General features: G+C 32.0%; 1 protein-coding gene across 1 annotated transcript; it reads left to right on the top strand.

Moving 5' to 3' along the window:
* Positions 1-1,339: 1,339 nt before the first annotated feature.
* On the top strand, positions 1,340-25,418 carry LOC118196418 (uncharacterized). The gene is made up of 5 exons (XM_035367874.2): positions 1,340-1,741; positions 11,757-11,812; positions 18,975-19,009; positions 20,159-20,425; positions 22,689-25,418. The coding sequence occupies exons 2-5, from the start codon at positions 11,782-11,784 to the stop codon at positions 23,970-23,972; spliced, it is 1,617 nt and encodes a 538-aa protein (XP_035223765.2). The 5' UTR covers positions 1,340-1,741; positions 11,757-11,781; the 3' UTR covers positions 23,973-25,418.
* The last annotated feature ends 2,193 nt before the right edge of the window (positions 25,419-27,611 follow it).

Below are 27,611 nucleotides of genomic sequence, written 5' to 3'. Positions count from 1 at the left end.
AAAAGAATGTCGAAAGAGCAGTGTACAATAAGGAACTGGGCTTTGATTAGTTTAATAATCATAACACCAATAATGTTTAAAAGAAATTCAAATTAATCATATGTAATAACTATCAATGAATTTCTCAAAAGTTACAGAGATGCATAAATTAAAACTTATCTTTACGAGAAATGAAAACATCTAAAAAATCAGAAAAACTAATATAGCGCAAAACGATACAAATAGCTCAGAAAATGGATATCAGAGTATGGAAATGATTAAGTTTCCTTGTGAGCCGAACGTCAAAAATCAGTACTACTGTTGCTGGGAATCGAATCCATTAACTGCCCGGTTCTACTAATCTCTAAATCACAAAGTCTTATACTAAAAAGTTTTTTAAATATATTTAACTTTTTAGATACTGTTTCCACTCTCCAAGAGCGATTTTTCGAGATCACGTTTAGAAATTTTAGAGAAGTTTTTAAGATTCCGCTAATATGAGATATTTTTCCAGAATTCGATTTTTTTTTACAACAGTTAGATTACTTTGAAACTTAAATAATTTTTAACGTCACTTTTCTTTAGAATTTCCGCAAATATACGCTGCGAAGTAATTCTGTTCCAAAATTCGAACAAAAGCTGTGAGTTACCCTACATTTTGTTCGATTTCTGGAAGGATTCTTTTTCAAATTCCTTCAACTGAGCACAGCGAAATAGGCAGATTCTAGATTGTGGCGTGTTGCCCTTTAATATTTATATCCACGTCTTAAAGGTGGAAGATCAGAATAAAATTCACAATCGACATAAATCACAAGATTCATTTTGGATTGAATTTATTCCATCACGTGATGCTACGTGCCATTCTTCCTCCCCTATATGTCTGCTCCAATGAAATTCAAATCAGCTTTCTTTTATTCCAGTAAAAGAATCGAAACGTTTATTCGAAGACAAAGCTTCTCTTCCATAATCCTTTACGCAAAAACAGTAAGTGTTATGGCGTCATTCAGCATCTCCACCCAACACCCCAAACTGTTTAGCAATTAGTTATTCCTCCATTATTTTAATTCCTTAACCCTTCTTTCACGCAGTTAACCGCTCTACTAGTTTCGCTGTCTATTGCTCTGGATGTTTGTTTACTTTAACAGTTCTTTCAAGAACTGCGCGCATAATGGCGTAGAATGAAAAAGTAACACGCGCCATTTTATTTTTTCAACTGCCCATGCAAACAAGATGCTTAATGAACAAGAGCTTTTTAATATCCAACAGCAATTAGCATAGACACTCTTTGCCGCATATTCAATCCTACCAGAAAAGAGAACATGCGATGAAGCCATTGTATGTGGGCCCACATCCGCTGGACAGAGTGAAAAGAACTTCCAATCTGGACGGAAGGTCGTTGCTATTCATTCCATTTGCTTGCTCGCTTCATAAAAATCCAATAATCATCGTTTTCAACGGCTGCTTTCTTTTTAATTGTTTAAATGCCTCGCGCGCATGTTTTCTGTTCTTTAACTGTGGCAACGCAGGAAATATCCAACCATCCAAAGAGTTTGCAACACCTCGGCCTAAGAAATACAAAAGCTCGTCAATGACCTCATTTAATTTAAGAAGAGGGTTGTTTTTTGATTCTTAATTATCGTGATGGTGAAATGGAGACCCAATATAAGAGGAGGATTGTGTCAGATGATCGCTCAGAATTTCTCTAAAGAAATTTTAAGTTTCAGTGTGGAAGGGCATTGGGAGTTGCTTCTGATCAGGAAAAGTAAGTGCATTTAAAAATGATTTATAATTCAGGGATCCAATTACCTTCTGTTTAACAAATTAATAAGACTATATAAATCAATTTAGATCAAAATTAATGTATAAAATTCAATGTAGATCATAATGGCGTAATGAGAATAAATAGTTTAAATTTCAGAAGATTTCTCTGTTGATTGAAAAAAAATACATACGTATATTTCCATATTGCAACTTATTGAGAGTTGAATTATATAAGTATTTCAAATTATGTGGTTTTTAAGAAATATGCTAATAATTTAAATAATAAGTTATTGTAGCTCTTACGGCATTCTTGATCAGACGAAATTAAAAATGAAATGTTTATTCTGTTAACAGCGATGGACTTTGTCTTACAAACTTCGTATTTAAGGAATTCTTGATTAACAAATTCGGTAATTTAAAAGTAATGTGCTAACACACAGCAAAGCATAAGATAATTATTTCAAATTTCATCAGAAAATTAGGCGATTTAAAAGAAATATGTTACCTGTGGGCGAAACGTAAGGTATTTTTCTTTCAAATTTGATAAAAGAACTCAGATAACTAAAAGAAATGTGTTGCCACTCAGTGGTATAAAATATTTTTAATTTTTACGTGCCAGTGTGTTGCCACTTGGCGAAGGGTAAATATTTAATTTGTGTTTCTAATTTAACCTATCTGTTACTGAGTAATAAATTAAGCTATGTAAAAGCAAGTAAAGGGAATTCTTTATCTCTGCTTTTATTATTTACAACTGGACGCGTAAAATGATATTAAATAGACTCCATCAAACAATCACACATTTCTCGTTTTATAGCAATTATTTTAGGTGACTGGTGTTTAAAAAAGCACGGTCCAATTAAATGTAATCTTGGTACAAAAAAAAAAAATGGTATTAAATATATTTTCAGGATTTGGTTTGGCTTAGAAATGAAAATTTCAATTTCAGATGTACAATGTAACTTTTATTTATTTACTATATCAATTACTAGTGTTACTGCTTCGTTTCACTCCCACCCTAGAAATGCTAAAGCAAATCCTTGACCCGAAATGTTATACTAAAATTGAATGAAAAATATTCTACGCCGCCATTTTTCGTTACTTTAAATTTTGACATTACACATAAATAGTATTAGTGTGTGAAATTTAATTATTAATGTTAATATTTTATTGTGGAATAATATTAAGCTAATATTTTATTGTGGAGTAAATTTTCATTGTGATTTTCGTTAATATTCATCACGATTTTCGTTAAGATTTTGCACAATTTGTGTTATTTCAAAGTTTTGTTTCCACAACGCTTCAAGTAAACATACTCGATTATCATCATTTATACATTTCTCGTTTATATGTCTTTCTCATTTATATGTCGTTTTATCCATATCCCGATTCATTGCCATTCATGTTTTTAGTAAAACCCGATTGTTCGACGTAATGGCAAACGAAGCATATCGTTGAACCTTGGTTCGAATCCCAGAGAAGCATGGAAGTGTACGGTGTATGTACGGCAGGGGTCACTTAAACTAGTGATGGACGAAAAGTCCTTTTCGAGTACGTTAGTCGTAAGAGAAGAGATGTAGGAGACTCTTTAATCCATCTTCATCAAAATTGGATCCAAATTACAAAGTTAGAGTTAGTGCGGTGGGGCTACACCTGTACGACCAACAGTTAAATTCTGGTTAATTTACTTAAGGCCTTGTTTTGTACGCTTCTTCTGTATAATAATTATTTAATTGTATGCATATAAGTGATTATTATGTACTAAGAATATATTCAACTTTGTTGAAAAATTCGAAATTTATTAAGTTTAAAATTCAAAAGTTCTAAAGTTCACTTACGCTTTTTCCTTCCAAAGCATCGAAATTCAGGCAGGAACTTAATATGCAGAAAATTATAAAACAGTATTTGAAGACTAATTTTTGTACAAAACACTTTTATTTTCACAATTCTTACTACGAACACAAAAACAAACGTAGCTATACAAACACAGCACATCTAGACCAAATGACACACAATACTAAAACAATTAAAGCCGATGTCAAATGTTCCTTTTTTTTTTTTTTTTTTTTTTTTTTTTTTTTAACTGCGCTACTGTTGCTACTGTTAAAAACAAAAGTGTCTATTCTTCTTGTTTGTGTTAGGCCATTTTCCACACTCGCTAGGAGCTACATGCTTTCGCTACTAATTTCGTTTTGGTATTTTGCGTTGGTTCACTATAAACGGCGTTTCACTTTTCGAATTGTCGCCACCAAATATTAGAACCCTGCATTACATTTAAAGAAATTAAATAATGAAGAATCTGCATGAATGTATATATATATTTCTCGCATTATGAAAAAACAACGGTACCTAGAGACATCAAATTTTGAATACCGTAGTCCTCTACTCGGATATGGGCATCTCGAAACCCAAATTTGGAATCTGGAATTTGTTTTATCTCTATATTTTGTAAAACTTTAATGAATTTTTGATTAGCAAACTCAACGATTTCAAAGCGAGCAATGCCAACAATGTACGGAAAAAAAAAAAAAAAAAAAAAAAAAAAAAAAACCATCCAGCGCGCGAGACTGCATATCGGGAATTCTGAAGATATGCTCTTTTTAAATTATTTTGTGATACTGCTGTTGAATTGAATTTTATGGGGCGAAGAACATGAAAGGTAACACACAAAACGTTAAATAAATAACAGTAAATGCTCAATTTAAAACTATTTCGCGATATTGCTCTTGAACTGAATTTTATGGTTTAAGTGCGAAGAACATGATATTTAATAAATAAAGGTAACAGATAAAATGTTAAAAAAACACCCCTTTGGATGTAATTTAAATTCTGAAACCTTTCAGATTTTTTTATTATTATTATTATTTTATTTTTCGTACGGAAGTCACACTTTTTGTATTTTATGTTATAAAATGAGCATAAAATTTTCCTAAATACAAATACAGTAATTGGGAAAACGCATAAGATGTTAAGTTTGTTAATTTTTACGAAATTGGATATTTTTTTTAAATTTAAAAATAAAAAACCATAAATCTTTGTGCCATTTAAAGAGTTTTTGTAACTGAAAGTATTTGTCTACGAAAAGTTATTGTAAAAATAAAGGCTGGATATAAGGATTTTTACAGATACACTGTGTATGTATATATGCATGTAACACATAATAAGATACGTACGCTATGAAATAATTGGCAACTTCAAAATTGAGTATTCTAGATTTTATGTTCCTCCCCCCCCCTAAGTTTCTCCTTTCTTCCAAGTTCGAAATCTTACCGAATTACACAACACGGCTTGAAAAGGGAACTAAAACCTAAAATTAACCAATCGCAGCTTAGCTGTACATATGCACCTGCCTAGTATAAATACTGCTTCACGAGTAATTACGTCACTTCTTAACTTTTCCTGTCTTGCAAAACCTCTGCTGCTATGCTTACTTTTCTAAGATGACGTCGTACCTTTTTAATCTGTGTACATAAGAATTATTTTATCCGACTGTGATCGAAAAGTATATTGTCTACAAAGAAATGATGTGATGTGTATAAAAATGAAGATGGTGATTCTTCAAATTCAATTTTGTTAGCTTAGTCTTCGTGCCTTCACTCTCACCCATGACGACTGCCGGACGTTAAACTACCCAGTTTTCAAGCAGCGCATTAAAATATAACATATGTATACAGATACATATATGTGATGTATCAGCTTTTGTCAGGAATAAATAGATTGTTGAAGAATCATCAATGTAGTCATAGCTTAAATAATCAGACGATAAGTTTAAAAAACAGGATCTAATATTTATTATTCAAGAGAAAATAGCATTTACAAAAATCAGATATCCGGAGTAAATAAAAGAATTACTAATAACTTTTTGTATGAAGTTTACTGCATCGTGACATTTAAGAAAAAGCCCCGATATTCTTCTTCCGAGTCATTTTATAGCCTCTGGAAAGGCGGAGCTTCCAAGAAGTGACGTCAGCCTCGTCAGCCAATCCAGTTCGCTTGAAATATTTCCAGAACATTCTAAAACTGTACGTGTAGAAAAGGCGGGAAAAACAACTTGACTACGGGGCTGTGAATTTAATTCCACGTACTTTCAAATAAGAGAACATCGCCATTAAAAATGAAAAGAACATACAGTTAGAATTTTAAGTATATTCTTGACTATGGAATTTTATTATTAAAAATATTCCCCCATCTGAAAAGGCTTGAAGCCGGGCGCCTCGACCACAAGACATTCCAAATAGAAAAAATATTTTAAATAATTGTTTAATTTGTTTGAATAACTCGCATCCAGAATTCGAGATACAATAATATTAATCTTAAATAGACACTCTCACCATAACACAGTCAATAATAATATGAATATATAAATTGTAAATAATATATCTTAATATATTGACATTTATAGAAAATAAAGAAAAATAACATTATGCCTGCATTATTGGAAAAACATTTCTCGAGAACAGTTTCAGTTCCGGGTCCAGGTCTTTAGAGATTGCTGCAAAACATTAGAGCAGTTCGTATTTTACAAATCTTTCATTTACATTTCGCCGTGGCTTTAATATTAAAAATTTTTATTTGAGGTGAGGTATTCCTCTATTATTTTTTCATATCATTGACAATTGCAATACTTGACTAATTTCTTAACATTTCCTTTTGACTTATGTTTGTTTACGGTATTTTATTTTGACTACTTATTCATATGAAACACTTATTTTGATAATAATCATTTTACACAATAATTTTACCTTTTACTATCGACAATGACAATTATGTCATATACTGTATTGTCGTTCAACACAACTTTCAACTTCAATAGTATTTTATAATTACCATTAATGTCGTTGCCGAAAAAAATTGACACATAAATACAAAATAAATACAAAGATACAAAACAACACACCAAAAATTTACAACACAGAAAGTTAGACATTAAATAATTAGAGGTGCTCTAATTACCTTTAGTAGCAACTCCAGTTGAGTGTTTACCAAAAGGAAGGTGTGTCTACCTATTGGTGATGTAGTTTAAAATTTTCTGGGTCTTGGTAGTGTCGTAGTCTGGAAACATGGACAATATCAGTAGGTTTCTTTGTATGGTAATTCTTTTTATCAATTTCATAATTAACCTCAGATAATTTTTTGACAATTTGGTATGGTCCAGAATAGGGTGCTGTCAATTTACGTGTATTCGGAAATTCAAATTCGTCAAATAAAACTAGATCACCAGGTTGAAATTCTACATCCGCAAATTTTGTGTCATAACGACTTTGGTTCCTGTTATGATATTCAATAGTTCTCTCTTTAGCCAATTTTCTCGCTATGTCAACCAGAGGGTAAGTATTTTGATCCAGGGGAGAATCGAAAGGAAGTTCTCCGAGTAAAAGATATGCAGGGGTGAATTTAGTTACCGAATGAGGAGAATTATTATATTCACTAATAACTTGATCCAAAATTTTCGTCCATGGAATTTTCGATGATCTAGAATTTACTTTACATCTTAAACGAGTTACTAGGGTTTGGTTCACACGCTCTGCTTTACCATTTGTCTGGGGGTGATGCGCAGTAGTTAGAAGTTGTTTTATATTATAATTTCTAAGAAATTTCTTGAATCTATTGCAGGTGAATGCGGCATTGCGGTCACTAAGGATTTTTTCGGGGACTTGAATTTGAAAAATTTGTTTCAAAATATTAGCATAAGTTTCTGTAGTTGCACTTTTAGATGGAAAAGCCCAGACATATCTTGTGGCATGATCGATCACAAGATGTAAATATTTTTTTGTAGAATTATAATAATTAAAACCGCCGACTGTATCAATAGAAAGACATTCAAAAGGTTTATCAGTTGGGGGTACTTCTTGCATAAGTCCAAATTTTTGGTTTTTTTCTTTTTATTAATTTGACAAACATGGCAATGTTTCACGAAATTTCCAATATCTTTACTAATGTAGGGCCAATAATATTGTGGAGTGATTAAATTTAACATAGCATGAATACCTGAGTGTCCGAATTTTTCATGAGTTTCAGTTAATAATTTTAATCTTAAGTATTTTGGTACCACAATTTTATAACCTTTTTTTCTTCTTAATTACCATCAAATCATTTATTTCTACATATTTTTTATCACACACATTGTCACTTTTTTGCTGTTGTATAATTTCATCACGATTAAGTAAATACACAGAAGGTTGGAGTTGGTGAGAAACAGATTGTCAGCTTCAACGTTTGTAGAGCCTTTTTGATATTTAACTTCGTAATCAAACATACTGAGTCGGAGTGACCAACGGAATAATCTGCCTCTTAAATTCTTAACATTTTTAAGCCAAACAAGGGCTGCATGATCGGTATGGATTGTAAATTTTTGACCGTGAAGTTAGTAATAAAATTTATCTAATGCATCAACAATAGCTAAACATTCAAGTTCTGTAATTGCATAATTTTTTTCGTAAACTTTTAAAGCTCTAGAATGGTAAGAAACTGGGTGTAATACATTATTTTCGTCTGGCTGCTTCAAAACAGCTCCCACAGCAATGTGTGATGCATCAACAAAAACATGACAAGGTTTATTTGGATCATACAATTGTAAGACTGGTTTTGAAATAAGAATATTTTTCAGTTCGTCAAAAGCAGTTTGACATTGATCATTCCAATGCCATGGTACATCTTTTTTCAATAATTTCTTTAGAGGAGATCTTAATTTAGCATAATTAGGTATGAATCTATAATAAACATTTACACTGCCTAACACTCTTTGTAGTTCTTTTACATTACTTGGATATTTCAAATTTTTAATACTTTCAATATTTTGGTTATCTGGAGTAACTTTACCCTTTCTAATTTCATAACCTAGAAAATTGATTTTATCTTTTGGCAAAGACACATTTACTCTGGTTCAATTTAATACCTTCTTGAATAAATATTTCAAATAATTCACTCAAATGCTTTAGATGTTGTTCTTTGGAAGAAGAGTAAACAATTATGTCATCAAAATAACTACAAGCAAATTGGATTTTATTTTTAGTGAGGATGCGTTTAATAACTCTGTTAAAGATAGCCGGTGCATTTTTGAAGCCAAAAGGGAGTCTTAGCCAGTCATAGAGTCCAAAATTTGTAATAAAAGCCAATATTTCGGTGTCATCAGGGTGAATAGGAATGTGCCAAAACCCTAATCTTAGATCTATTATAGAAATAACATTTGCATTACTTAATTTGTCTAATAAAAAGTCTATCCGGGGCAGGGGATGAGCATCAGTCTTTGCTAAAGCATTCAATTTACGATAATCAATACACATTCTAGGTTTTTTGCCCTCATCGCGTTTTAATACTAAAGTTACTGGGGATGCATAAGGACTACTACTTTCTTTAATAATTCCATTTTTTAATAATTGATCAATTTGTCGTCTAATTTCTTCTTCTTCCTTAGTAGAAGTTCGATAAGGTGTTAAAGTGACAGGCAAATCAGAAGTCAAGTTAATTCGTTGTGGTTCAATGTTAATTTTACCTACATCATATTTATTTTTGGAAAACACATTCTTATATTTATTTAACAATCTAATTAATTCAGGGTTTTCTTCCTCCATACTCTCTGAATCTGTTGTTATTTCACTACTTTGTTTTTTCACATCACTTTTTTGAATTTTTAGTTTTACATTACTTTCATTATTTACATTAACTCTTGTTACCTTAGACATCTTATCGTCATTAAACTTCATAATATTAGACTTATTACCTTCATTAACTATTATACCTTTAGACACATTATTTTCATTAGATATATTATTTTCATCAACACTTATTACCTCTACCTCAGAGATATTACTTCTAGGTTTTGTCTTAACTGATGGCATTACATTACTGTTTTCTTGAAGTACTTGATCAAGTTGTACATGCAAAGAAACTCTGTTATTTACATTCACAAGAATTTGAAATGTTTTCATTTCTTTGAGTTACCACTAAATTACTACAATCAATTTTTTATTCAAATAATTTACATTCATTTAAATCCAAAAGAACATAATCTAAATTAGTATCTAACACTAACAAGTTAATTAGTTTAATAATATTTTCAATTTTCATTTGTAATCTACACATTTTATCAATAGAAACATTTCTTTAGTTTGTCTAATTTTAATACCTTTTACCTTTTGAACTTTTAACTGTAAATTGTTTGCAGATTTTTCTGAGATGATAGACAATGTCGCGCCAGTGTCCACGACACAGTCGACTGATCTGCCATGGGATAAAAATCCCTTAATTCTTAGTTGTCAAATTCCCGAAGAATCAGACCCCAAATTTTTGTTTTCCACATTAGAATTAGTTTCAGTTTCGTTGTTCTGATTTCGGAATGGGCTGATTTGAGCCCAGTAATAACAATTTGGTATCCCTTTTTTGGTACATATTCTACAAGTTGATGGGGCGATACCGTCAAATTTACTATTAGTATGGTGACTTACAACTTTCTTTCCGCTGTTGATATCGCTGTTAGATTTATTTCCAATTTGTTGAAAACTATGAGGTTTGTAATTAGATGCATTGGGTCGATTATCCACAAACTGACGATTATTATTTCGGAAATTAGCTTGTCTGAATTGTTGACTATTCCTATCTCTGTTATAATTTTGCGAATTTTCATCTTTACATTCATGAATTTGTCGAAATTTGTGGGCTTGTTCTAGCCAAGTTATCGGATCAGCGGGACTTTGAACAATCATCAAAGACTTTAAGTTCGTTGGCAAACCATCTGTCAAACCTTCTAAAATCATTGATTTATCCAAATTAAGCCGCTTACCTACTTCAATTTTCTTTCGAAAGTAATTTGTGATGTCTTCTCTGGCGTTATATTTTAAATTAGAGAAGTCGCCGAAAGTAGTTAAGGTGGGATCGATAAAGTTTTCTTTTAATATTTGTTCAAATTCTGAGTAAGTTTTTAGCTCATGGCAATTTTTAATATAGAGCCAGAGGGCTTTTCCCTTAATGTAACGAGAAATATTTTGAAGTTTCCAATTTTCGTCCTTATTCTGGCAGACTTTGTTAAAATAACCTAACCAAGAAATTATGTCACTGTCCTTAGAATCTTCAAATGGAATAATATTTAAATTTATTGTATCTTGATTCACGTTCAGTGAATCGTCAAGATTAACGGGTTCCTGATTTGTCGACATTGTAACTGAAACTTTAAAATTTTCTTGAGAACAAAAAATGTGCACTTTTCTCAAAATATTTTTACAATAGTTAATATATTTTTTTAAACCAAAAACTCTTCAGATTATTATCAACAATTCATAGAATAATAGACTTAAATAAAAATTTTGTATTCTCAAATTTTATGAATATCACTACACATTTCAAGATAATATCAAATCTTACTTAGAATACTATTAATTAGAATAAGACTTGAAATTTAAATAAACTCGTAATTACTTTAACATAATATATTTAAAACAAACTATTTAGTTCACACACTGAGAAAAAATAATTTCTTAAAATCTGTTCTTACTTGGCCGTTGAGTACACTATTAATGCCTGCTCGTTTGTGTGCTGTTTAAAAGAAAACAAAGCATAAAAAATTGAAATTCTTCAGCTTTTTTCCAGCAGACGATATCCAAATCATGCGGTTCTAACTATGAGACGCGCTCAAAATTCGAAGACAAAGCGGTATCACAATTCACAGTTCTGAATGAATCTAGGAATGAATGACTTCGAAAGATAAGAGCATCGCATATGTATCTTTCATGTTTTTCCTCAAAGAAAAGGGTGCGCGTTATGCGGCGAATGTACCTAAAATTTTATAAATGTAGTTTCAAATTACAGGTTCGCGTTATACACCGGACCATATAGCAGTACGAGGTACATATACGATGTAGTATAGCAATATAAAAAATAACTACAATTTACTTTAAATCCTTTTGTGGACAGAAAGCTGAATTGCATTCGAAGGTTGGATGGAAATGGGAAATTCCTTTCATATGTACTCAGCTAAATAATATTAATTAAATGTGTGTAAAAATAATGTTTTATTTTTCTTTCAGCTCTTATTTTGTTTAAATTTTACCAATGCAAGTCAAAAGTTTATTGTGTTTCCTGAGTAAGTATCTTCAAAAATTTTCTTTTTAAATTAATCTGTGTTTCTTATTTAATGAAATTTTAATTGAATTTTTAACGTTTCAAAAACATTATTGTTGTCATTTAATAATTTTATAAGAGTGAAACCTTATAAATAGAGGTTACAAACAATAGAATTAAGAACAAAAAGGCCGAAGTCATTGTCTAAAGGCAATATGGTATTTTGAAGCTTCGGGAAGCAGTCCACTTTGCTAAGTTATAAGCCAGAGCAGTAAATTTTCTTTCTAGTTTGATTATTTTCATTTCCTTGTACGAAGTAAAGGAAGTATTGTAATCGAGAAAAGTTTCGGGCATCATATTTCAAAGAAAATATCCATTTTCACCGCTTTCAAATCCATTTAAGCAGGTTTTTACGCGACATCTCTACGTACGGATAGAATAAAGGACTCTTTTTTTTTTTTTCTTTTTCTTTTTCCAAAACGGATTGTTGGTAGTTTGGGCATTTTTTTGCTCTAACCCATATAACCCGCTGTTCTATATATAGGACGGCCCAATTAAATTTCATTACATGGAAAACAAAGGTAAATAAATACATAAACTTTGTCATAACTCCCTTGAAATAGACGTAAGTTTCAAAATCAAGTTAAAATATGGTCTGTCATAATTAATTTCATTAAAAATTAACCCTTTAAACTAATTTATTTTTGAGCCGTGATTTAGGATTAAAATCTACTCTTTAGATTAATTCTAAACAGATGTATACATTTCTGCTAGTAGATTTACAGTACTATTTACAGAAATAAAAATATCCATGAAAAAAATTATCCTTTTAAGGTATTTTGTTTGCATTTTATATGTGTCCTGTAAATAGGACAACGGTCCGATCCCCAACTTCTTTTCGCTCCTCGCTTCCCCCTCCCCCAGTTCATCGATCACATTCCTTCAAACCAAATTTGAGCAATAGCTAATCATACAATGACATTAACGTGACATATGGAAGGATTCGGGAATAGATTATTCTATAATTTTCTTCGGATATCTTTATTATTAAATTACAAAAGCAAAATGTCACACAACCTCCTAAATAGATTTTTCTGAGTAAAACAATGTTCATCTATGTGATGTTTCCTTGGCAATAGGAGGTATACTTTAGTATAAAATAGATAAACCATTCTAAATAGAAATTAGTCTGGAAAGTTTCTTTTTGTCCCTAGATTGTATAGGTTCTCCTGCGGGCATTCAAAGCAATGCCATCAGATGAAACCTTTCCATAGCATGCGCTTTAGGAAGAAATAATCGGCAGTATTTTTTTTTTTTTTTTCTTCTAAAGTAGATCAGTTACTTGAGCAAATATTTCAGATGTTTTTGAAAAATCGATATTTTTAAAATGGGGGAAAAAATTAACAGCTGTAGAGGCTCTTGAATCTATGAATTCTCTCTCTGATGAAGAAATGGACGAGCCTGAAATGGTTATTATTCCACCTGAACCTGATTCAGTTAGTCAGAACAGATACACGATTCTGCTACAAACAGTAACATATCAGTCATCTGAAACAGAAGATACCGCAGGAACTATAGAAATTTTACCAAAAAAACTCTGAAGAGACTAACTTTGATTTAAAAGTGAAAAAAATATGAATCCCAATTCATGCCTTCACCAAGCTGTATTTCTTTTCAAGACCATCTAAATGTGGTCACAGAAAAACCTCCATTTGAACATTTTCACATGATGGCTGAAGACATCATATCACATATAGTTGTAAAGACTAACCGGTATGCAAAACAAGAAATAATTGCTCTTTTAGTGTCACTGAAAGTAAAAAAATCCGGAAATTTATCTAAAATGCTCAGCTAGCACAAAATCGAACTATACAAAGAATACAATAAGAATAACGTTACCAAGTGCTTAAGAAAATTAGTTCTCATTTGAAATATGCTTTCTGCTATTAACTTCTAAAATGCCACAAGGAAATAATTCAAATCAAAACTTATTATATTTAAATATAAATGATATAAATGCTTACTTGCACCCGGAACTACTCTTATACACGCCCTCGTTTGGTGACAAATTTCTCGCCAAACATATTTGGCGAGAAACTCCACCGTGCCATATTACTATCTAAATTTTTTGTCTACATTTCGAACTTTAAGCCTAAAATGTCTCCAAAAACACGGTTTTCGCACATGCAAAAACCACGTTTTGAACACGCAATTTAAGCTAAAAATCCAAAACAAAAGATAGCAAAAACGTAAAGCTTCTAACCAAAAACAGACAAGAATCCATGTAGACAGCGATATGTTTTGACTTTAAAAAAGTCACAGAATTGCGCAATCTATGCAGCGAAGGAATCTACGAACTACGCAGACCTAGCTTAAATAAATTAACATAACAACAATAAAATATACACAGCGTTCTGTTTAAACTTCAAAAACATCTACGAATTGCATAGTCTAGGCAGCGAAGGAATCTACAAACTAAGCGCACCTCGCTTTAATAAATTAACATAACAACAGTAAATGGTAAAAGTATATTTTAGGATACCCCTTGGCGACACTTGGCGATTTTTGGCGGTACATGGATAACGAATTTGTGCAATTCTTTGACTTATTATTTTGGCTTGCATATCCATGTACACGTCGACCTATTTTCACTTAAAAAAATCCAAGAATTGCACAAACTTGCATTGCGCACTCCCTTCACTTTGTCCATGTACACATCGATATATTTTCACTTAAAAAGTCAAAGGAGCACCCAATTCTACAATACAGGCAAACAAAAAATACATAATCTCAATAAACTACATTTTAAACCAAACAATAAAATAACATAAAAAAGGAAAAACATGTTATACATTTAAGCACTACAAAAAGCAAATATCCACTTACCCTATTTAGAAGTTCCTTCGTCTTTATTCTGTGGCACACAAAATTCCTCAACAGTATCCCAAAACTTCCTAAAATTATCTGAACTCGAATCCGTATATCGGCGTCGCCACATCTGAATCTTTCTTCCTATAAACCCACTCAAATCCATCTAAACGGTTTTTACGTTCGACTAGACGCATATCCTTCCTACATACAGGACACTATAATGCCTACTAAATAAACCTACATTTACACACCAGTCAATTAACGCTCTTTCCCCTTTCCTTCCAAATCGTACAAAAACTTTAAATTAATCTTACTACACTTAGCCATTCTACCGTCTAAACAATAAAACCAACACACACCACAAAAGCGCTTACAAAACATCCTATGATTCAAAACTTCCCAGAATCATGCACCCGATTACGTCACAATAGGGTATCCATGACATTCAACTACTCAGGCTACCATAAATGAAACAACAACTTGGCGATAAATGAAACAACAACTTCGCCATAATACAAGGGGTACCTTAATGTCTATTCTAACCCAGTAAATTTTAAGAATACCATGTACACAGCGTTCTGTTTAAACTTTAAAAAACATCTACGAATTGCACAATCTAGGCATTGCGCACTAATCAACAAAATAAACTAAAATAACTAAGATAAATTTCAAACAATTAAAAAAAACAATAACAACAGAAATTCATACTAAAAAATCAATGAACATAACATTCTACAAAATAAGAACAAGAAAGAAATAAAATGCAGTTACCATGAATGAATGCTTCTTCGAACAGCAGAAATGCCAATTTCAAACATCACCAAAACAATTTCACCACAAATTTATTAAAAGCATCTTCTCTCGTTCCAAAACAACGATGGAAAAATATATAAACCACCAAATTTTGCCAATACGTCTTTCATTGCATAATAAATCACGTAAAAAGTGTTGCTATAGAAACCAACATCGCCCCCAAAACCATCGCAGAGCGCGAAATTGCGCCAAAAACCAGCGCGCAACACATATCGCCGCATTTGGCGACCTGAGAGCGCATATAAGAATAGTACCAAGTGCAATAATAAAAGTTCGCATTCTGCAAAATAGACGAATTGCATCTCTATTAACTTCAGGATAATGTTTCTCCACTTTAGTAGTTAGAGTCAATTACATCCTTCCCTTTATAGTAAGCTGTATCATGAATTGCACAAAATATTTAAATATATTTTCGAACGCGTAAACTACGTTCATCCTTGAATGAGAAGGTGCAGCCAAGCCTCCTAAGAACAATAATTTAATCCATTCTGAATGAAATATTGTTTGATCAGTACTGTTGTGTGGGTACGGGTTCGTAATAAATTGAATGCACAAGTCTGATGAAAAGTTAATAAAATTTATTCTTATCACAAGAAATAAAACAAAAATGCTAAAATATGTCCTCACAGATATTCGTACAATACCACAATATCACACAATAGTTATATTTTAAACTACTAAAACGTTAACTAGAACACAATTCAAAGCGAAGAAAAAGCTTATCCGATCTCACCGCGAATTCGCTACTGTCAACAACAAATAAGTAAACAACTGAACTGAGATGTTTTTCTCCGGCTTTTTAATCGTGCACGAGGACATTCTGGTAATATTACTTTTCTCAAGGTTGGAAAGCAATAGAGTAGAATTACAGTTACAGCTAACATACAATTGCATTTATTCAATTTAATATCAATTACGGTGATAACTATTTATTAAATGCGCGTGTTCCTGTATTTTTACTTTTTCGGCGTAGCTTTACCTTAATACTCGTCATGCGCTGCATTGCACGGGGAAATAAAACAAATTTTAATTACAAATTTACTAAAAATAGACAACTAAATACAAAATCCATAACAGTACTATTTTTAGATATTGTTCCCAATGATGGGTCTCCCATCTTTCCTTCATGAGAGCAAGAACATCACTCTGAATTCCTGGACTACACAAAAATTTAGCGCACCATCTGTTTAATTCGCCTTTTTTTCCTTCAAAAAATCATAGCTTTTAGATGACAGAGCTCTTATGACAGTGCCAACATGAAATATCTTCACTAATCCACCTGATTTGTTCCATCTTTCCTAGCAATGCATTATTTTGCGTCTTTGTAAAAATATGCTTTAGACGTTTTTTTTTTTTTTTTTCCGATCTGTGCCGCTTTTTTTTTTTTTTTCTTCTAAATTTCGCTTTTGAGATTTTAATTTTAGAATTTCTGATAAAAATTTCTTTCTAGATGTCATCCACCTTCTTTGTCTCTGAGCAAATATCATAAAATTTTTCTTTTCTCTATTTTTCAATATTTTAATATAATTTTCTTAGGCTATAAGGTATTTTTCCCGCCTTCTTAGTGCGGTGGTCTGCACGCTGAGCGCGTATTCCAGAGGTCCGCGGTTCGATTCCCGGAGAAGGCGTTGCTAATTTTTCAGCTTGCCTGCTTCCAAAAATACCTAATGTCTCTACAAGGCTACTATTTTTTTCCTTCAAATTACCAATACATTCTCGTTTATCTTTACAATTAGGGCATTCAGGGATATTTACATGGCCACTTATGTCTTCCTTTGGTATTTCTATAAGTGTTACGGCACGTTGCTACAGCAAAAGGAGCCATATGGCATAAATGATGCTTTGCAACATAGAATTTAAAACTAAAACTGACTAAAACTATATATATACAAATTATTTTAAATATTTGCATTATTAGAAAACAAATGTATAGCATTAAATTTAATTTGGAATACGCGACCTGCAGAAAATCGCCTCGCAGCTGAATGGAACTGCAGTTTTAAACGAGCGAAATCAGAGCCGATGCAACACAGTGACGTCAGATTACTTCCGGTTAACTTCCTCTATGAGGCTCGCGTTGGCGAGGTCTCGCTGAAAGGAATTAACTAGCCCCTTTCCATTTAACCCTGCTGACTGACTGTAGAGCCAGACGATCTTGTCACTCGCATCGCAAGCAGTCCCGCATGCGCACGGAGCTTTGACTTCAACAAAATGAGGCGTTACTATGCGTATACCCGTTCTTAAATCTTTATTTATTTATTTTTAGAGTGCGTTTCCTAATGTGCTCTTTCATCTATCTAATAATGCATTTAGATTGATTGTAACGTTTGTAGTTTCCAAAATATAAGCTTTCGCGTACATATCAAACAGAGTTTTAATTTTTGCTTTCCCATCAGACCATTATGAAGAAACATAATCCTACGCTAAAAAAAAAACAAAAAACTGAAATGTTTCAGATTTTAAATTACGCCCGAACAGGCGTTTTTTTAACATTTTGTGTGTTATCTTTCTTTATTAAATATCATGCTCTTCGCACTTAAGCCATAAAATCCAGTTCAACAGCAATATCGCAAAATAGTTTTTAAAATGAGCATAACTTTAGAATTTTCATGCAAAAACTCACGCGCTGGAGATAAAAATATTTTTTCTGCACAACGTTGCCATTGCTCGCTTTGGAATCCTTGAGTTTGTTAATAAAAAATTCGTTAAAGTTTTACAAAATAGGAAATCAATATTAAAACAAATTCCAAATTTCAAATTTCGCCTTCCACATGCCCATATTCGTTGGAGGATTACGTCATTCAAAATTCGATGGCTCTATGTAACGTTATTTTATCACAATGCGAGAAATATACATACATTTATGCAGAATTTTCATTATTTAATTTCTTAAAATATAATGCAGGACACTTAACATTTTGTGGCAACAGTTTGAAAACTGAACCGACATTTATAGGAGTCCGACACAAAATGCCAAAACGAAAGTAATAGTCCTTCGGGACTTAAATCCCTTTGGACTAAAAAAAAAAAAAAAAAAGAAAAGAAAAGAAAAAAGAAAAGAAAAGAAAGAAAGAAAAATTCCCACTCCGTCAGCTGCTTTCAGATTATGCATTCGACTCGCATGCAATTTTGAGTCTTGAAACGACCAACATAAGGGCCCTTCACTATTTCATTTACATTTCTGCGAGTTGTTGTCGTACAAGTCCTAGCAGCCCATAATGCTGTTAAGACGGTGCTAACCACCAGCTTAAATTATTCAATCCCCTTCACGAAACCTTTTGTATAATATGAATTGCATTTGTCGTTTTAAGTTTTATTTATTTATTTTTGTCTTTTAACTACGTAATGAAGTAAAATACATAAAAATAGGTTTTGAATATTAATGTCACACGGCTTTAGCAGTTTGGGTTTAAAAGGCCTATAACAGTTTTCTGGTGAAAATACGTAACCTGTTTATTTTTAGTTGGTCTATTACTTCTTAAATATTTCTTATGTTTCAGTTTCATGCATGTGTTCAAGCACCATATTTTGTAAGGTAAGAGCATTTTTCCTTTTTACATTATCCATATAAATGTTTTAATTCTTGTATTTTCCGAAGAAGTTCTATTTTTTGTATTATAAAGACGAATTTTTTTGTTTATATATAGGAATTGTTATTATCATTATTTTGTCTTATATACAAGAATTTTTGTGCTTTAAATTTACAAGACTATTTTCTTTTATATATTATCAACAAAAAGTATTTACTCTTTTCAGTATCTGAAAGGATTTTTTTTTTTTTTTTTTTTTTTTTTTTTTTTTTTTTTTAACTTTTTGTGCTCTGTCCCCTCTTTTTGTATTATTTACCAAGAATTTAAAATTTGTATTGCCTACGCTAAATTTTCCTTTTTGTTTCATAAATTTTCTCTTTAAGCATTATATACAGGAATTTTTTTTACCTTTTGCCTTATCTACACAATTTCTTCTTTTCTGTGTAACCTGCTGAAATTTTTTTCGGTCTTGTGTTACTTAAAATGTTTTTTTTTTTTTTTTTTTTTTTTTTTTTTGAGGATTTTTTAGGTATGATTTTTTCGTTTTTGTATTATTCAGAGTCAGTTTTTATTTGTTTCATTATCTATGAAATATTTTTCACTTTTATGCACACACAAAAAAAAAGTATTTTTTCTTTTTGGGTATTATGTACAGGAAGGTTTTTTTTTTTTTCTTTCCAATATTACCTTCACGAAATATTTGCTTTTTGCATATTTTCCAAAACTTTTTATTCACATAATCTACACGAATTTTTCTTTTTCGTATAATTGTTTTCCATCATTACTTATGACTTCTGAGAAGTTTTCCTTTTTGTATAACTTGTAGGAAATTTTGTTTTTTTACTCCTCAACATCCAATAATTTTTTATTTTTATATTACCTGCAAGATTTTCTTTTTCTTTCTTTCTGCCCCCCCCCAATAATCTATAAAAATATTTTTCTTTTTACATAAACTATTAGAATTTCCTACATTTTGCATCATCTACAAGATTATTTTTCTTAATTTTTTTAGGCATTCTGCGTGAAATTTTTTCTGTTTGGATTTCTAAATGATTTTTTTTTCTTTCTAAATTATGCACATAAATATTTAATATTTCGAATCATGGCGAAATTTCTGCTTTTCTTATTACCTGTAGAATTTCTCTTCATTCCAGGGTGATGGCAGAACTCAGAACTGGATGCCAGACACTCAAAACTGGCCTCAAAAAGGTCAAACAAAAGGGGCCCCTCTAGGAGGTTGGGACGACGAAGTGGCCAATCCATGGAAAGGGGGTGCAGACAGTGGATGGAGACTGGAGGACACAATTCCGGGAGTGCCAGGGCAGAGTTATCCCAACTTCGACAAGATTCCGGAAACTAGTTTTGACTGCAGGGACCAACAAGGACCCGGTTACTACGGAGATGTCGAATCACACTGTCAGGTAAACCCCTCATGTCAACTTTCTTGTATTATTTATTGTGACCAGCTTGTCTCTACATGTCATGACCACATATAAAATAAAAAGTAATGCATTAAGTGCGAAAACTAAAGCGTGTTTAAAAAATGGGACAAACTTTAAGAATTAATATAGTACACTGGAACAATCATTCTTGAACACAGAATGCATGGTTGAAAAACATAAAAACAGATGCCAAGAAGTTGAGGCTCAAACACGAGAAGCAGCTGCAGCGCTCACGAGATGTTTTCGCAAAAAGAAATCAAGACATAGAAGATCGCTGATCGTGGAAACTTAAGCATGGGATTACCGTGTCAGACCAACAACCCGGAAAGGCGGCATCCTGGTATAGCTTATCGCTAATTGTGAAAAACAAAGTATGGGAATCCCGCTTCAGTCCATCAGCCCGGAAAGGTGACATCCAGACAGTTACTTACATGCTGACAAAAACTGAACTAGTGCTTAATCGTGCTGGAGCATCCTCCAGCAAGTCTGGCAAGATCTCTTTTGAAGAAATACAATAATTTCTACCCATCGGGAAAGAAAGTACATACCAACTTTCTTGCTAATCGTGCATTAATCCTTTGCGGCTTGTCGCCTCAGAAGCTGAAGCAAACAAACGCACTCTAGCGCCTTGATCCATTTAATTTTAGGCAATGCATTCTGAGACAAAATTGCCCTACCAGTGACAATGTGGTTAACACTGCTGAATGCTAGAAATTCTACTTGCCATCGATCCTAAGCGAACGGGCTGGCAACGTGTTTGGTTTTCATGGTTTTTCTCATGTGTAACGGCCTACCAGCGGCCAAGCGGTAAAGTCGCTGAACACTGGTAATTCGGTCCGAAGTTCGAATCCCGCGAACGGGCTGGCTGCATGGGTGTTTTCGTGGTTTTCCCCATGTGTAACGTGCATACGACCCAGTTTCCCTTAGAAAGTCCTCCACGAAGGCATCCCTTTCCTTAGGGAGATAGCCCTAGTGTGCTTTGCCATAACTAAATACACCGCACCACCACACACCTCGTGTGTAACGTGAATACAAGTCTGTTTTCGTTAGGAAATATTCCACGAAGGCATCTCTTCCCTTCGGCAGGCACCTCTCATGTGTTTTACTATATTCCAATAACCTAACCTCATTTTTGACAAAAATAACGATCATTTCAGTGTGTTTTACACCTTTAAAAGTTTGTTCTAGATATTGAACATTCTATATAAAAGCTTTATTCAATCGTTCTATTAAGAATGTAGATAGAAAAGAAATTTTTCAGACATCGCATGATTCAAAGTGATCGTAAATCGAGACAGAGCAGATCGCCTCATACTGTTAGAAAATAATGCAAATATTTGTTTGCTTTTATCTCAAGCTCTGGTAAATTAGTCTACATTTGTTCCACTGTGTATACATATCATATTTCTTGCATCAGTTCAAATTTCTCAATAATTATTGTCAGAGTCGTAGCTAGGGTTTTCAGCGCCCAGGGACAACTGAAGATTTCGCGCCCCCTACTGCTTGCCAAGGATGGAAAACATTTAATTCTAAAATGTCGTAACATCAGTTTGGCGCCCCTTGGATTCTGCGCCCGGGGACAGATGCCCCCTCTAGCTACGCCCCTGATTATTGTATATTTATGCGCAATACTCAGATAAAAGTATACTTTTGTATAGATGTAAGTACTTAATCTCTTAATACATATAATACTGCGTCTACATCCGTTGGAATCTTAAAAATGGTTCCAGCAGATCTAAAGATATCATCTGTTGAAATTCGCCAGAGTTAATGCTAAAATTCATGTCCAGGCTGGCAAACATTTGAAAGAACACAACGTTCAAAATCGAGTGATGATTGATATTAAACATAAAAATACTCCAAAATATGTAAATTAGTCTCTTTCAGACGTATCTAGATATTTATTTTGGAAGGTTTGGCCTTCGAAATACATTAATTTCGCATATATTATCACTACTCTACTGAGTTTCATCCTTTTAAATGATTTTTCATCAAAATATTTTCCTTTTGAGGAAGAGAGACCCAGGTTAGATTCTTTCGAAATGTTTATAATGGAAAATAACTCTAAATAATCTAAAATAAACGCTATTGAAAAGTCGAATTTTCCCCTAATTTTAAATATATTTTTCTGCGTTTCTTTCTGAGCAATCAATTTTAATGTTAAATAATGTTTTCAAATAAAAAACAAAAGCAAACAAAAAAATTATGTGCAGTGGTGTTTAACATACACTCTTTTCATCAGGTCTTCCACATTTGCCAGGCAGGAGGTCGCCAGAACACATTTCTTTGCCCAGTCGGAACTCTCTTCAATCAGGAGATGTTTGTGTGTGATTGGTGGTTCAACGTGAACTGCGCAGAAACTTCCATGCATTACGGTAGAAACACCAATCTTTTCAGATCCCCACAGATTGGAATAGATGGCTCAAAAATAGCAGTATCTCGAATGCAAATCAGTTCTAAAGGATCTGCTAATCCACCAAAAGTTGGCATTCCAACTTGGGATTCCCAAAGCAAAGCAGGTGGTAACTGGGATGGCAGATCTCAAAGTCCTCAACAGCATGGAACTAGCAAAGGAAGCAATTGGTCGCAAAGTCCTCAACAGAGTACAGGACAACAACAAGGAATAAGGAAAGGAGGTAGTTGGCCACAAAGCCATCAACAAAGAATGAGGCAACAACAAGGAGCTGGCAAAGGAAGTGGCTGGCAAAAAATGCCAAGACAACAGCAAGCTACTGGCAAAAGCTGGCCACAAAGTTCTGGGCAACAACAAGGAGTTCAGAAAGGAGCTGGCTGGTCTCAAGGAGGAAACAGAAGAATTGCTGGCCAGAAGACAACTCCACCAAGAAAGGCATCTTTAAAAGGAGATATGTGGCAAGGCGGGAGCCAAGCACCTTTACCCAATTCTGGGTGGGGCAACAGAATGCCAAAAAAAGGCAATACTATTAAAAGCCAAAAAGGAATTGCTAGCAGTCAAGGACTTCACGGAACATTACGTACGTCTACCAATCAAGGGTTCAAAGAACATAACAGAAATCCAGGACAACAACAACGGTCAAACATTAGATCTGGAACCTTCGGATCTAGTAATAAGGGACAGGTGAATTCACTCCAACGAACTGCATCAAGTGCAGCCTTTAAAGCCAACAGTTGGAGCATCGGATCAGAAAATTTCCAGAATCCAAACAGAGATGGTTGGTTTCACCAGTCGCCCAATATAGCTTTCCAAGACGCCAGAGGACCCGACAGTAAGCTATGGCAAGATGATGGCGCACACTTTTCTGGAGACATTCAAAGAGGACCTGATTTTAAAGGAGGCAATCCGAATACCAACGGAAGATATGCTTCAGCTGAAGCCATAGGAAATTTTGTGGAATATTCAGCGAATGAACCAAACGCGTTGAATAACTTTGGCGAAGAAGACTATGGCCAAAGAAGACAAAATTTGCTGCCTGATAGCGAAGAAACGTGGAAAGGAGACACACTTCATAATTCTAATTACGATTATGATTATGGATGGAATGGTTAAATAACTTTCCACTCAAAATATTTATCTCAAAGTAACTTTTAAGACAAATACGTGAAAAGAATATAGGACCTCCATAATCGTTAGTCATCTGTCATACTGGCTCGAGTACATGACGATGTTTTTTCTCGCGAAAGCATTTCTGGGAACTATATCCGTGTTTATATGTGCAGCCAAACGTTTGAAAAATGCATCTATATATCCAACTACGTTCTGATCGTCAATTTTGAAGAATTTGAAACAAAAAAAAAAAAAAAAATACGGTTATTTTAATTTTAAAGCTTATGCATTAAACTTCACAAAGCTACTTTTATTCACCGGCTGTTAGAAGAAAAATAATGACTGTTCTTCTTCTAAGCCGTGAATCGGAATTTCCTGTTTAAGAACCACGAAGTTGGTGTCTGAAGGTATACAGACTACTCTAAATAACTTTAAAATGAGAATTTTTCATTTGAATACTTTTGGTGATGTTCAAAAGATGAGTTTGAACCTTCCTATTTGCTATTAAGTTATCGGGAACAAGATTAGTTTTGCAGTTAAATTTTCATGCTTGGCAACATTTTCTACCCCTTCTGTTTGCTTTGTCTTCCATTAAAAGTACTTTTTGAAAAACTTGATTTTTTTTTCAGCTTTATTGTTACAAAGAAAACTTTAACTTAAAATATTACTGTAGTAATTTCATGAAGTATTGTGAATTAAATGGGCTCAAACTTTAGGTTTAGGTACAGATCTAAATTTTTTTTCAGATAACTTTGTAAATGAAAAGAGAGAAATTTTTCAAAAAATAGCTAACGCATATACTTAAACAGATATATATATTTAATCACTTATATTTTAGTCTAATTAATTTCTTACACCTTAATAAGTGACAAAAATAAAAGTAAAATGTTGATAAATATTTTTGTTGCAACATACCTAATTATCCTGAAATTTAACACGTTTTTAATACAAAATGCACGAAAAAAACTAAAACTGTACCTTGATAATATATCTATCAGTTGTTTCTATCATTTTAAGCAGTACTCTGCTTAATAACACCAATAATGAATTTATTTTGACTTTCCAAAAATTTGGGTGTGGAATGTAGTCGGATATAATATGCATAATCAATGCTTATTATGACGATCTCTCGCATCTTAAACAAAAAGGACGTTATAAAAAGTTAATACCAGAATTGATTTAGTCAGAAACTTTTCTCAACGGTCCTTATAATAGAATGGTCGTTATAATGAGCGGCCATTACAGAAAGCGCTAATTTTATTTTTATTTATCTCATAATTAAATGCTTAAATTACCTATAACATAAAAAATGCATACCGTTTTACAACTATTACAATAATGTAGTTATAATGCAGTTAGTTATGATTATACTTATAATCATAAAATTGACACTTATTGCTAATTATTTTGTTATTAATAAGAATACTATTTTAGCCATTACTAATTACCATAACTATTACATACAATATTACTAATTAAATTAATTATCATTAATATTATGGTTAACTATTATGCTAACTATATAACAGTAACATGAAAATATGATAATTACTATAAATATTATTAACATAGTTGTAATCAGTATAAGTATTATAGTAACCATTTTATTACCAGAATATTCATAATAATATAGCATCAAAAGAATAAAGTAAAATTTAATTTTAAATAATTCCTTTGCGCCATTGCTGCAAGGAATGAAATTTGAATTTAACAAACATTCTCTTTTCATAAAAAGCAAATTTAAAGTTAATAAATTTAAATGAAATTCAATGCGAACAAATAAATGATTAATTATTGCGAACTAATCCTACAATATCATTTAAATTCTGAGAGCATATGTAAATCAAGTGCAAGTATCAAATTTCATGAATAAATATAAAATTAAAATTCCAAAAATTATTTAATCATATAAAATTTTATTTATAAAAATGCATAAGTGAATGATTGTTGAGCAGGCAGGAGACACACTTATCAAGGGGAAGTTGCCTCCAAACCTAACTCTTCAGTCATTCAATTCGTGTTTCGTCTTCCATGTAGGAAAGGGTAAAAGTCAAAGCCAAAAGTAATACCAAATGTGGTGAATTACTAAAAAGAAATTTAAACAAGAATTAAAATTAAAAAAATAAGAGTAGAAAACCAAATTTTTAGAAAACACATTTTTAGAAGTAGTTTAGATACTCTTGCCTACAGAAACTTCCCTTACACGAATTATGCATATAAATCAAAACGAAACTAGACATTATCTATAAAAAAACAATACAAAAACAATACATAAATTATACGTAAATAATACTAAAAAGGCAAGTAAATAGTAATTTTAAATTTAACTTATCAACTATATTTGTTTTTGGGGAGTGGAGATGCACTGCCAAACTTAGTGATGCTAAGAAGTGTGTTTTGCAAACTTTAAATAGAGGGCGCTAATTTAAGGTGAAATTGAGTGTAAAGCTGCTATCTGTGATCAATTTAAAAAAAAAAAAAAATATTCTGTAAATTTTTAAGTAATGTAAAATGTGTGTACTGTTGTAAAAATGTGTAAAAAAAAATTGTAAAATGCAAAATGTAAAGTCATGTGAAAAAATGTTGCAAACTATAAAGGAATGTAAAATATTAAGTATGTAAAAATTTGAAAATGTTTTTGAAAAAAATTACAAATAAAATTATTATGAAGTAAAATTTAATTTTAATTTATATTTTTAAAATTTTTTAAAATGTTATATTTAAAGAAAGAAATTTATTGTAAAATTCTAAATTTATTAAAACTGGATTTCAACTGGTTTAATCAAAATTTTACTAAATACTGGATGCTCTCAGAATTTAAATGATATTGTAGATTAGTTTGCAATAATTAATCATTTATTTGTTTGCATCAAATTTAATTTGAATTTATTAACTTTAAATTTGCTTTTTACGAATAGAGAATGTTTGTTAAATTCATAATAATTTAGCAGATATAAATAATATAACGAATAAAAAAGCGGAAAGGATTCAAATTTTAACATCGCACCATAGAGCTTCTTAAAGTTTTTTATCCCCTTGCCAAGTTCGCAGTTTACCAGTCTGTTTACACTCACTTCTGCTGACATAACAATTTTGGTCCTTTACTTTAGTATTAAACATCACTCTCCTCCAATTACATTGTATAAAATTAACAGAAAAATCATAAAAATCTTGCCACACTTTTTCTATATTCGTTACATTCCCTATTAGATGAAAAGTGATATGGAAACGAAAGTCACGGTTCAGACTAATAGAACCTCTGCTAATAATTACAATACCATTAATTATTATTGTTAATTATGATTATATTATTAGTAATATAACCATATAATTAACAATTACAATATAATTATAATTGTCATAACGACAGTCCATAATACTACAGATTAGTTACAATAAATATTATATGCATTATAATCACATAATTACATATAATTATTTTTGCTATTAATTATTATACCTATTATATAAATTAACTATAAGAAACACTACATGTAATATTATTATATCTACTGTTGTAATTGTAATGTGAAAAAAGCATGATTCTAATAATAAAGTTCAAATGTGGAACAATCTCCCTACTTTACAAAATCTAGTTATTTTACCCTAAGCCATTCATTATCTTTTTTGTACTAATTTAAC

This window comes from Stegodyphus dumicola, chromosome 1 (assembly GCF_044657685.1).
Source record: "Stegodyphus dumicola isolate Sdum_Otavi_A_Nest chromosome 1, ASM4465768v1".
NCBI classification, from domain to species: domain Eukaryota; kingdom Metazoa; phylum Arthropoda; class Arachnida; order Araneae; family Eresidae; genus Stegodyphus; species Stegodyphus dumicola.
This window is presented reverse-complemented; position numbering and strand designations above follow the sequence as displayed.